This window comes from Nicotiana tabacum, chromosome 2 (genome assembly GCF_000715075.1).
Source record: "Nicotiana tabacum cultivar K326 chromosome 2, ASM71507v2, whole genome shotgun sequence".
Taxonomy (NCBI): Eukaryota; Viridiplantae; Streptophyta; class Magnoliopsida; order Solanales; family Solanaceae; genus Nicotiana; species Nicotiana tabacum.
Window position 1 is genome coordinate 18,689,229 of NC_134081.1, and position 12,766 is coordinate 18,701,994.

General features: G+C 35.1%; 1 protein-coding gene across 1 annotated transcript; it reads right to left on the reverse strand.

Annotated features, from left to right (window-relative positions):
* Positions 1–536: 536 nt before the first annotated feature.
* LOC107792713 (putative WRKY transcription factor 49) lies at positions 537–2,572 on the reverse strand. Its single transcript, XM_016614949.2, has 3 exons — positions 2,112–2,572; positions 1,599–1,763; positions 537–1,147 (listed from the first exon to the last, which is right to left on the reverse strand). Exons 1-3 carry the CDS (start codon positions 2,375–2,377, stop codon positions 712–714), a joined length of 867 nt encoding a protein of 288 aa, XP_016470435.1. The 5' UTR covers positions 2,378–2,572; the 3' UTR covers positions 537–711.
* Between the last annotated feature and the right edge of the window lie 10,194 nt (positions 2,573–12,766).

Here is a 12,766-nt window from a genome sequence, read left to right on the forward strand (position 1 = left end):
TCGATCGTAAGATTTAGTTTTGTGATTTATTACATATAGTGTCTAGTTATATAATCTTTTCACATGAGATAGTAAAAAAGAAATTAACATAGGAGATCAATAAATAAATCATTAGACATTTATATGATCATTTCTTATATTTAAAATTTTAATTACTCCTAAGAGATCATTTCCTTGACAATTTTGTGTCCTGGCCGTAAGCTTCCGTATTATTACAATAGTTGCATTCAACCTTTTCAATTGTCTTTCCTTCTTCTTTCTTTTCCCCAATTTCCTTGTCAATCACTTCGGGAGTGCTTCAAGTTGGACTTATATAGGAGTATCAAGTTTGAGAATACGAGATAATAAAAATAAATATATAAATAAATAAGTTTGCATCATGATATATAGTACAACTTATTTTTACACTATACAAGGGCATTAATTTGTTTTCCTTGGACATGATAATATTGTAAAATTTACTAAGTGGATAACGGTAAGAAAACAAAGTATTAAATAATAAAAATAAAGAGCAAAAACACACACAACTTGTGCTATTTGAAACAAAAACTAGCGAAAATTTTCATTCCATGAGATTTTCGCTCTTCCTTGTTAGACATCTAACAAACTTTACAACGTTTGACCCACAATTTATTTTGCTAAAATCCCATTATAACAATTTTCCTACAACAATATATAGTCTATTATACTTACAATTATTTGCTAGAAGAACTAATTATTTGACCAAGAAAATGAAGGAGAAGTTGGTGGAGACGAATATGAGCACGATGAAGAATATGAACTTGTGGGCTTCATAGATGGGTTTCTAACCATTAATGGAACCATATCTTCAAGTAAACCTTGTGAGCCCATTACACCAAAGCCCAACTCTTGTTCAAAGACTACAACTGGGCTTGGATTAACATATTTTGGGCTTTCGTCAATTTCGCTTGCATTTTCAAATTCTTCGTTCTGGGCTTTTGAATTGGTCAATTTGGGCTTTTTATTGGGCTGCTCAAGAAATTGAGTTGGATCGAGTGTGAGAAATGGATAAGCGAAATGGAGGTGTAGGCCTTCGTAAGTGATTACGAAAGTGTCCGGTTCATCACTGGACCGCTCCACTTGCTTTTTCGCCCCACACCTTGGATTAGTGCATTTGTAGTAGCTCCTGTTATAAAACAATTCAATAACATCAAAAGGCAATTCTGATAATTTTTTGTTATTTTTTTTTTCAAACAGTTTATAAATATAAAAATTTCGATTTATAGTAACTTTTATGTAGAGGATTAATAGATAGTCATGCGCTTTCCTTTTCAGTACCAGTAGTATTAGTGTAGTCTTTATTTTCTTATACGTAGATTTCTATTATTACTTAATGTTTCTTTCGCTTTGATTTTTTACTATTTTGTTGTTGTTCTACTTGTTGCTACTGCTATTTTTTTTTCTTCATCTTTTCTTGAGTCGAGGGTTGTTAGAGACAATCTCTCTACCTTCTTAAGATAGGAGTAAAGTCTGCGTACACACTATCTTTCCCATACCCCATTTGTGAAAGACAATAGAAACAAAACTCTTTTTTTCTAACAAGAAGAAAATGAGGCAAAATTACATATGAGATATACCTGGGATATGGGCTATTCTTAATAGATTTCTGGCCATATTTTCTCCACTTATAACCATCATCAGCCATTGCATTACCACAAGTCTTTATTCTCAAAGTATATTTAGTCTCATGAGTCTCCTGCTTACTCATCATCAAGTTCAAGCCTCTTTCCAACCCAAAGCTTCTGCAGCATATGAACAAAATTCATGCTCATTACAAAGAAAACAAAAACCAAGATTTGCTTTAATTAACTGGAATTAATAAACTGGAGATTCGAGCACACGGGTCGTTAAGTACGTAGTCGGAAAAGGATATAAGTTACTATAGATTGACACCGGAAAGCTTTTCACGATATTAGTATAATTTAACATGTTATAACAAGTATTATATTTTTATATAAAAACATGCTATAGCAAGTTAGCTTACCAATTAATGTTTAATACTCCATTATATAAAGTATGCGGTATATTTTTTACACTGTCAGTGCATATATCTTATTAACTCTTCGGAAAAACATCATAAGAATTCAAACCTGGCATGTGAAACATCATGAGATTGAATTCCATAGCTTGTCACTGGTAAACCACTCTCAATATCATCCATGTTTGGCCCTGAGGAAACTGTAGAAATATTGATGCTCTTTGTTACAAGTGAGTTATCGGTTGAAGAAGGGCAATTAGTAGAATTTGAATCTAGAGATGCCAAAAAGAATGGTGATTCATTGTCAAGAAGTTCTTTTATCAACTCATCTTGATAAGTCCATGAATTTTTAAGCTCCTCTAATTCCTCCATTGCCATTTCACTACTAGTATACACTAGCTAGTTTTTAGATATATTGGTACTTAGCTATGAATTAACTTAGTTTGTAGCAAAAGGGGTTTTAAGAAATTGAGGAAAAGGTGAAGTAGAGTGGAGTAGATGAAGGGGAAGTTCTTGATTTTTGTTTGTGTATGCCTTATTCTGTTATAGCTCTACTACTATGTTATAAAGCTATTATTGGTAGTTGATGTGCTATATATATATATATATATATATATATATATATATATATATATATATATATACTATAAATTATAAGCATAATTTTTATAAATAATTTGTGTTATATTTTTTTCTTATACACTTTCTTTATATGTGTCATTCTTACAATACATGGGAATATTTTCAATTCCAATGTATTATAATATAATAAAGATGTACATTCTAAGCACAAGGTTATTTCAAATTAACTTGACCTTACTTTGAAATTAATAAATGTTATATTTTTCTTATTCTCATTTTCCCAGAAGAAAAACTTAAGGGCCCATTTGGCCATAAATTTTTTTTTTTTTTAACTTTTTTTACTTTTTTTTGAAAAATTGTCAATTTTTTTCGAAATCAGTGTTTGTCCATGAAATCTTTAATTTTCACTTAGAAGATGAATTTCGAAAATTTTCAAAAATTTGAAAAACTCCAAAAAGTTGATTTTCAAAATTTTCACTTAAGATATCTCACAAAAATTCAAGAACAACCCAAAGTTGTATTCATGTCCAAACACAACTCTAATTTTCAAATATCATTTTTACTTGAAAAGAAAATTCACTTTTTTCCGAAATTTTATAGTTCTTATGCCCAAACGCCCACTTAGCCACTTCTATTCTATGTGATCATAAAAATTACTCCACCATAGTAATAATTTTTTTTTTTAAAAAAAAATTAGTTAATAAAATTTTGGCACTGCACTTGAGCTGTCACAATTTTTACTGAAGATACTGAACTGCTGATTTGCTGAATTCTCTAATCTTTGTATCTTGTATATTTGTCCTGCTTTGAATAAAAGTGGACGTAGGCCACCTGAACCATGACTTGTGTTTGGTGTATATGTGAACAAGAGTCAACCACTAAAGAAGGATTTGAAAAGATGCTATTGCAATACTTAATTGGAACAAAGTATTGGTCTTGTATTCCTTTATCTATTTTAGGAAATGTTCTCATGGGCAGTTAATCTAATGTTAATTAGATTAACTTATATGACAATAATTGAGGTTTGAGTAGAAATACAAGCTTCTAGTGCTGCTCCAGAATATAATGCAGAGGTTCAATTTCTTTATTCAAAAACAGGAAGAATAACCGAATAAGGAATGACTTGCTCATTTTCGTAATTTGTTTCAAATCACTTTTTCTGTCTCAAAATAATTGTCATACTTTCTTTTTATGTGTGCTGCATACTTGTATTTTCTATGTTGAATATATATGCAACCCTTAAACTTGCTTAGTTTTTTCATTGAGACACCTGAATTAAAAGGTGTATCTATTGGAACCTGAACACATACAATTGGCATGGCATAACAAGTGTAATACACTCCCTTTTTAGAGAGTGAAAAGCCCTCAGAGTAATTATAGATACAAAGATTGAACAAGTTTTAGGCCTTGTTTGTCCATAAACTTTTTCCCTTTTTACAAATTTTTTCATTCAAAAATGTGTTTGTTCATGAAATTTTGCAAGTTTTTGAAAAAAATTTACTTTTTCAAATTTTTCAGAAAAACTTTTTTTTCCAGTCACAAAACTGCAATATTTTTTAAACAAAAATGCAAGTCCAAACACAATTTCAATTTCCAAATACTATTTTTCAACTTAACTTCAAATACTACTTTTTTTAAAAAAATTATAATGTTTATGTCCAAACGCCTACTTAATCGGTTTCATATATTTTATAGGAACCTTGCTTTTCTTCGGGTAAGAATAAATGGGTTTTGTGATTTAAAAATAAATTTTAATATGATAAGGCTGCCATTTAGTAATTTGGCAATTGAGAAATAGGCCGTTTCAGCTAGAGTTACTTTCTAAGCGACAAAGTTAAAGTTGAATGATTTTATTGTCCTAAATAAAGGACAAGTGAATTTAGTGAGTTATTTCTATAATTTGGATGTCCATCTATGGAATTAACTTGTGTTTTGGGCATGTATATGTATTAGATGTATATACATTTATACCTACTTACGAACCTTGTATATAGGAACTGCCACTTATCCTTTACCTTATTCTTATTCACATAATAATCCCTTTTATTTCTTTTTCATTTTCTGTTATCAAATTTAATGATAATCAGGGCAACTGGATGCCAATATATTGCATCCGACTCTAATTAGGTATTAAAGTTAAAGGGAGATATATAAACAAGTAGAAAAAAAAGGAAGGTATCAAGAATTAAACAGACCAGCACAAAAGATACAGTTCAATAATAACAATTGTGCCTCAAATTTAAATTGAATTGACAATGTGAATTTTCACTGAATATATCACTTCATTTTACAAAGTTAAACATGAAATGGAGAACAGCTAAATAGAAATGATTACTCAAGATCTATAAAAGCAGCCAATAGAAGAAACAATATGTAGATAGCTAGTCTTTATTTTTCCCTTTTCCATGCATTGTGATATTCTAGAAACAGCATAAAACAGGTGTAATCGTATTTTACGAAGGAAAAAAAATGTTATCACACAATAATGGACATTGGATGCATACGCGTATGTTTGCAATTCCATTCGTTTAACCTTTTGGTTTCCAATATAATTTGAAGTGGAGGGGTCAAAGTTCATTCTTCTTTTAATCTTTGGTTAGAATATAATCCATATCTTGGTTACCAAAATTGTTGAGAATCAACAAACTATAGATGAACACTTGGACATATCTTTGTTCCTTCCTTGACACACTCACACATGTTTTAATTTCCTAATTATAGCTATCTCTCACTTTTGTTCTCTCTCTAGATATGTAATAAAAAAAAAACGTAGCCCGATGCACAAAGTATTCATTATTCACGCAGGGCTCGGAAAGAGTCGCATCTTTATAGGTGTAATGTAGACAGCATACCCTATTATGCAAGTATATATTAGTGGCTTCTTCCATCGCTCAAATTCATGACCTATAAGTCACACACAAACAATCGTTGCTCCAAAGCTTCCGAGGCTCTATGTATTCCTCAATTAAAAACCTCCTCTACACTCCTTTCCATTTCAACCTACCAATGAGAAAATGAAGATTTGCGCTTTTAAGACTTGATCATATGAAGGAATAAAAGTAAATAAATAAATATAGATTTTTAATTTAGCCCATTTCTAACTTGAAACTAAGCCATTGTACAAATACAGCGTACTGAAAGATAGGTATAGATAAGATTCCACAATTCATGATTTTTCTTCCACCCTATATATATATATATATATATATATATATATATATATATATATATATATATATATATATATATATATATATATATATATATATATATATATATATATATATATATATATATATATATATATATATATATATATATATATAGAGAGAGAGCAATCACAGCGATGCATGTATAGCCTGCGGTATAGTCAATAATAACGTACTCCTAATGCATGATCAAGCTTAACATTTTAATCATTATGCATGGTCTTAACGGAACAATAAAAGAAATCGAATCAGCACCCTAAGGGTGCGGTCCAGTGGTCAATAAAATGGGAGGGAAATTTTAGTTCTTTGAAGTTGCTGGGTTCTAAATTAAAATTTGTTCATATTCAACAAATTTTTTAAGACAAATACAAAGTTTGAACCAATGCTACTGGGTTCTGCCGAACCCGCTACCTTAGTTCTAGCTCTGCCTCTGGTGGAGGCGAATTATGATGTCTTATGTTCAAATCTCATACTTATGTTGATAAAAGAAAGCAGTTACTCGATACAATAATCAAGGTAGTGTGCACGCCCGATCACTAATGCTATTAAAAAGGTATTCAAATAAATCTCCTTATAAGGCATTCCTTTTACAAGCTTAACGTGGTTAGGTTGATTTTAACAAATGATAATACTATATTAACAAAATCACTTACTTCTTTGACAAGTGCTCAAAACAATCATATCAATATTCAAATTCAAACTTTTATGTGTATGAGTCAATCCCAAATGGATCCAAGAATTAGTGGTTTGCTTCAAAGTCAGGTAAAATTTTGTTCCTATATTGAGTTGACTTTGTTTTGAGAGTCCCCAAAATGATAATTCTTGGAAGTCCTAATGTGGGGGTGGTTATTTGGATAGTGACTTATTTGTGTGTATTTTTGAGGAGGGACAAAATATGGGTTGACTGAAGATGAAAGGTGGAGCTGCTAAAATAAATGCCAAAATTTTGGTGTCATTTTTCTATAGCAAAATTCCATGTAGCCCGTGACCAAATCTTGGTTGGAGTTTTTCACAAAGTCAACTCCTCTTTTGGCCATTACTTTAAATCTTGGTCACTATATGATGGAACTAATCACGTTCGAAGGGTCGGTGTTTTTGCCTTGTGTTGTCTAGACTCTAGTGTATTAACCAATCAAAGAATTGATTGCACAACAACCTTAATTTTCATCTAGTTAAATTTGTGAAACAAAATGAAAAAAACAAGAGAAAATCTATGAATTACTTGATTTTGCATCCAAGAATATTTTGATATGTGGTGCTTGAGCTTCAGACTTTTCGAACGGCCCATTAGCTGAAAGAAAGCCTGTGGATCTTCCAATTTCACTTACAGGCCAGAGGCCCACGCTACAAGACTATTATGGTCCCTGGACAATAATAATCTATTAGCCTCAATATATAGCCCACGCTACAAGTCTAACCTGTCATCAATCTACTGAAAATAATAAAGTTGGGTTCTTGGGGTTGAAAACAATTAAGTACTGGGGATAGGATTATTGCAGTAAGGCTTGTACGGGGGAAGGAGATAATCAATATTAGTAGTGCCTATTCTCCGCAAATAGGACTAGACGCATAAGTTAAAATTAAGTTTTGGGTAGATATGGATTCTTTGGTTAAAGGAATTACAGGAGACCAATATATCTTTATAGGGGAGATCTAAATGGCCATGTAGGTAAAGTTAGCAAGGTTTTGAACAAGACATGGAGATTATGAGTATGGTACTGATGTAAACTTATGGTCCACCAAACTGTATAAAGAACCTAGTTCTCTTTCAGTTCCCACAGAACACACACAATAAGAGATTAGTAAATGACATAGTAGAGTTTTACGTGAAAAACTTTCAGTTCACGAGATTAAAAACCACGACCTATACTCTTAGGATTTCAACTTCACTACTGAGCAAACTTCAGATTACAAACTATTGTAACCTAGGAATTAAACTCTTAATCCCTCTCTCACTTGTAATAACTCTATTACAAGCCTCTTTGTAGTAACTCTATTACAAAGCTCACAACTCGACTAACTCTAGCCAAGACACAAACACAAGGTTTATGGTTTTACAAATGATTTCCTACACAATGCTTCTAGCTAAGTTAAGTAGGAATTACAAATAGATCACTCTAACAAAGTTACAATACAACTAAGGACATATGGTAACTCAGTGCTGGAAACTAGTCCTTTGTTCTATTGTTTTTTGTTCTTGAAGCCTTGAAGTCACTTGCAAGATGGCAACACACTTGAGAGAAGTCTTGTTGATTTTTTGGATGTGCAAGTGTGTGTTTTCTTCTTTGCTTCATGTTGATAATATGCAAGTGATGTCACTTGGATGATGCAAGCAATTATCCGGTACAAGACATTTCCCATAAAGTGACTGCTGCACTGTTTGCATTGTTGTATGTGTGCAGAGGAATAATTGCAGTGACTTTACAGTTGTGGGGAGTTGACTGGTACAGTCAGCAAGGAAACTAATGTCCATCTGTTCCCTCTGTCGTTTCTTTGACTCTAGTTGTTGGAAATTGTGCCCGACTTGAGACTTGTTGTTCTTGAGCACTTTGAGGATGTGTAACAGGTTCCTGATCTGGTTCTTATCATAAATTTGTTAGATCATCAAAGCACAAAAAGGCACATAACTTATTAATTTTTCCCTTTTTGATGATGACAAACTTATAATTGAAGTTCCTCCTGAGAACTAGATCACTATATAATATTTCCTGTATTCTCCTTGAGAGAACCTGCTCCCCCTTCCCCTACTCAATTTTCTTCCCCTTTTTGGCATACACAAGTAATAAGCAAAAAAAGAAGTCCAGCATGGTTAACTCATGCCGCATGTGTGCACACAAGCATGGCTAAAAACATAACATAAAAGTATAACATGCATAGTAAAAATACGAGATGCTCATTTGAAGGAAAGGAGAACAGAAATAGTAGTACCATTGTTACACAATCATTCACAAAAAAAATCAACTTAAAAGTACCAGTCACAAAAACAACAAAATGAGGACCAAGGTAGGACAAACAACATTTAACTAGACACTGGGAATGGAACTATTTTGAAGGAGCATTAGAAGGAGGAGGCAGGGATGATGAGGCAAGGGTTCTGAGGAGAATATCCATTCGAGCATTTGCAGACACTTGTTCGTTAAGCAGCCGCACCTTCAGGTCCTCGACCTATTTCCTGAGATCTGCATTTTCCTTGGTCAGGCGAGCAACCTCTGTGCCTTGTGCACTGCTGGAACCAGGTGCCTCCTGGGCCTGACTAAGCTGCCCTTCAAGAATGGCATTTCGTGCCTTCATCCTTCTTATTTCCTCATTTGCAGCATTCTGAGCATTAATCAATTGAGAGATTGTGGAATTGCTGCCAACCCATCCTTTCTTATTAATGCACTCACATTCCTCCAAGGTGGTCTTTGCTTGCGAGTTTCCACTGTTAGTTTTCTCAAGGGGACTTTGAAGAAGTGAAATACCTTAGTGAGCAAGAACCCATAGGGCAGACCATGATTGCCATCCTTGAAGTCTGCCACTTTCTTCATAAGCTCTATCATGAGACCAGGCAAATTGATAGTGGTGTAGGCATCTAGTACTTCCATGAGGAATATGTATGCTTTTGAAGTAATGGAACGTTTTTTCGCACGTGGAAGCATGACCTTATTCACCATCTCAAACAGAAGTTGATACACAGGAAGGAGGTCCTTCTTGTGTACCCGTTCCCCTTGCTGCACAACATCATCCTTCATAATGGCACTTCTGAAATTGGGAGAACAAGTCCCCTCAATGGATGAGATCCCTTTAGTAGGCACTCCCAAAATATTCCCCAACACAGCCTCGTCAATCACAAAATTTACTCTGTTGACCTTCAAGCATATGCTATCATCTTCCACTGTGAACATGTCTGCGTAGAAGCTACACACCTCTTCCTCATACACATTGGGGCTCTCATTGGTGAACAAGTGTGTCCACTTTTGAAACTCACAAATATCAACCAATTGACGCATCCCTGTCATGTCAAGAATGTCAAGAGCAAATGTTCTGCCCCACAACACTCTCTGCTTTCTAAGATTTTCTCTGCCTTTATCCTTAGACACACTTACGTTGACCTTCTTGTAGGAACCAGGTTCCTCGTTGTCACCAATCTTTCTTTTCACAGACTTTCTCACACTTTTCTCTTTCTTTGCAGACATCTCAGACAATTTTTCGCCAGACTTTTCTCCCTCAACATCTTCCACTTCCACTTCCACAGCTTTCACAGATGGCTCTCTCTTAGGTTTTGGAACCACAGGTTTCTTATAGTACTTACGAATTAAGGAAGCAAGTTACTCATTCACCTCTTCATCGTCAACATCAACAACAAGTGATGGAGGCACTTCTTCCTCATTCACCAACTTTCCCCCTTTCACCAGCCTCCTCATTTTCTTCTCTTCTTTGTTTTTCTTCAGAACAGATTCAAGTGCTTCCTTCTTTTGCAGCCTAGTAGTATGTCTTTTAGGAGTGGTGTCTTTGTGAATTGCCCTTCTACTCCTAGTCGTAAAGAAGCTTGATACAAACACATTGTCATAGTCTTCCTCACTATATTCATTTTCCTGTTCAGGTAGATATCTCATCTCAAGAAAGACAATGGTTAATGGCTCAGCATCGAAGTGAGGAGAAGAAGCAAGATTAGTACTGACCTGGGGCTATTTTGAGGAGCTAGGAGTATCATCCCAAGTAGGAGCAGAGGGCTCCTCTTGGGCTGAGGGATCAGGTCCCTCATTTGGTTCCCTAGTAGTACTAATAGGTGCCAAATTTTCAAGGGGCACCAGTTCCCTACCCTCATCCTTATGACTTTCACCTTCCCCCGAGACCCAATGGTATTATTTTCACGCTTATACCCACTAACCAAACCTCCCTCTACAGCTATTAGTAACATGTTCTCAATGGCTTCTTGTTCATTCATCCCCAAAGTAGAATCAGAGGATACAAGAGGAACATTACCTATAGGATTGGTAAAATTCAGATCAAAGCTTGGAACGGGCACTGCTAAGCCTTCACTACTACGAACCACACTTTGTTGGGCTTTAGAACTCTCCCCAACTTTCTGACTAGAAACTTCCTGACCCTCGTCTCCACCATCTGTGAGAGAATAGATTAACAAAAATTTAGTTTCCGGAATCAACAAATTCGCACGACAGAATACAAGAAAGTGAAATTTTCCTAAGGGTTAGGCAACCTCTCGAAGATAAGTGCAGACGTCTCCGTACCGATCCGTAAGACTCTACTAAACCTGCTCATGACTCGTGAGACCTATGTAACTTAGAGCTATGATACCAACTTGTCACGACCCAAAAATCCTAACCTGTCATGATGGCACCTATCTCAGTACTAGGGAAGCCGACAACATCAATAACCCACAATTTTCTTTAAGTTTTAAAACATAATGTTTAAATATAATACAAAATTCCAAAAATACTGATACGAACACTCCCCAAAACCTGATGCCACTGAGTACATGAGCATCTAATATGAATAAAAGTCTGGAAAATACGATCTATAATAGTCTATTTCACCTTCTGTTATTTTTTCGGCGAGCCAGAAGGAGAGGTTGCAACAATGAATCTTTTATGGTTCTAAGTCTTACGACTGCGGTGAGAACCAGAACTCAATTGGGTTGGAGAGGAAATAGTAGGTAGTTGTTGGTCTGGTATGGGGTTTTGACTAGGTAACAAAGGGGACTCAAACTCTTCCTCCTTTTCTTCGTTACACGAAGACATAGTAGGAACTACATGTAACACCCCGGAAAATTCTGAAGTATTTCAGTGTAAAGCCCCGTAATTTTCGCAAGTGAATTCAAGGTTTCGTGGTGCCGGAGTAGGCTTACGTGTTTGAGGATGATATAAGATGTTCGCGGCGAGCTTGATCGCCGTAGTTTGGACTTTTGGGTTGAACAATGCACCGGAAAGTAAAGGAAAATATTTGGCGAAAAAGCGCGTTTATGCGGCCGCATAATCACTCTGCGGACCGCATAATGGCCGCAGAGTGAAGTAGTAAGTTTGGCCAACTTGAGGTCCGTTTGGCTGTCGATTATGCGATCGCATAATCGATATGCGAACCGCATATCAGTCGCATAATACCTTTGTATTTTTGCGGAGGGAGTTCTGCGGTGCATTATGTGACCGCAGAACGAGTATGCGGACCGCATACTGGTCGTATACCTGGGGCGAAAGTTCAGGCCCCTGAGGGCCATTTCTGCGGTCACTTTGCGAACCGCATAACCATTATGCGGTCGCATATGCGACCGCTGACCTGTGTCGGGGCACCCATTTTCTTAATTTAAAACCCGACCCCCATTCTGTTAAAACACCCCTTTAGTCTGTTTTGAAGCTCATTTATGATATTTCTAATGAGAGAGAGAGAGGGTTCTAGAGGGAGGGCCTAATTTTCATTAATTGATCTTCAACCATCACTCCAAGCCTTGGAAATATTCAAGTAGAGCACCAAAATTCTTCACCCTAAAAGGTAAGGCTTCATCACCCCAGCTCTTAATTTCAAACATAGCTATAATGAGGTATTAGTGTGAGACTTCATGGGTATGAGGGTGGTTCATCTTACATGCATGTGATAAAAAGTGTGGGAAAAATAAAAAGTGAACTAGAACCATGAACGTTTTCCTAAATTTGGGTTCAATTTGTATATTGCCAAAATAAATTGAGGTTGCTAAGGGTTCCGGATAATTGTAGAGTCTAAAGAAGCACGATTGAGGTATGTTGGCTAAACTTTATCTCTTGGAATTGAATTCCATAATATTTCTGTAAGTTTCAAAGTGTGGGTTACGTATTAAAAGGTTATGGCTTTGAGTCGTGTTTCAATGAAAGATAGAATTGTCTAAAAGCTTTTGTACTAAATTCATGCCCATTAGTGGCTACTTTAACTAATGCTTTGATTTATAAATACATCCCGTGTGATTCGAGTTCTATATACTCATGTGTTGAAATTGTACATTGTTATT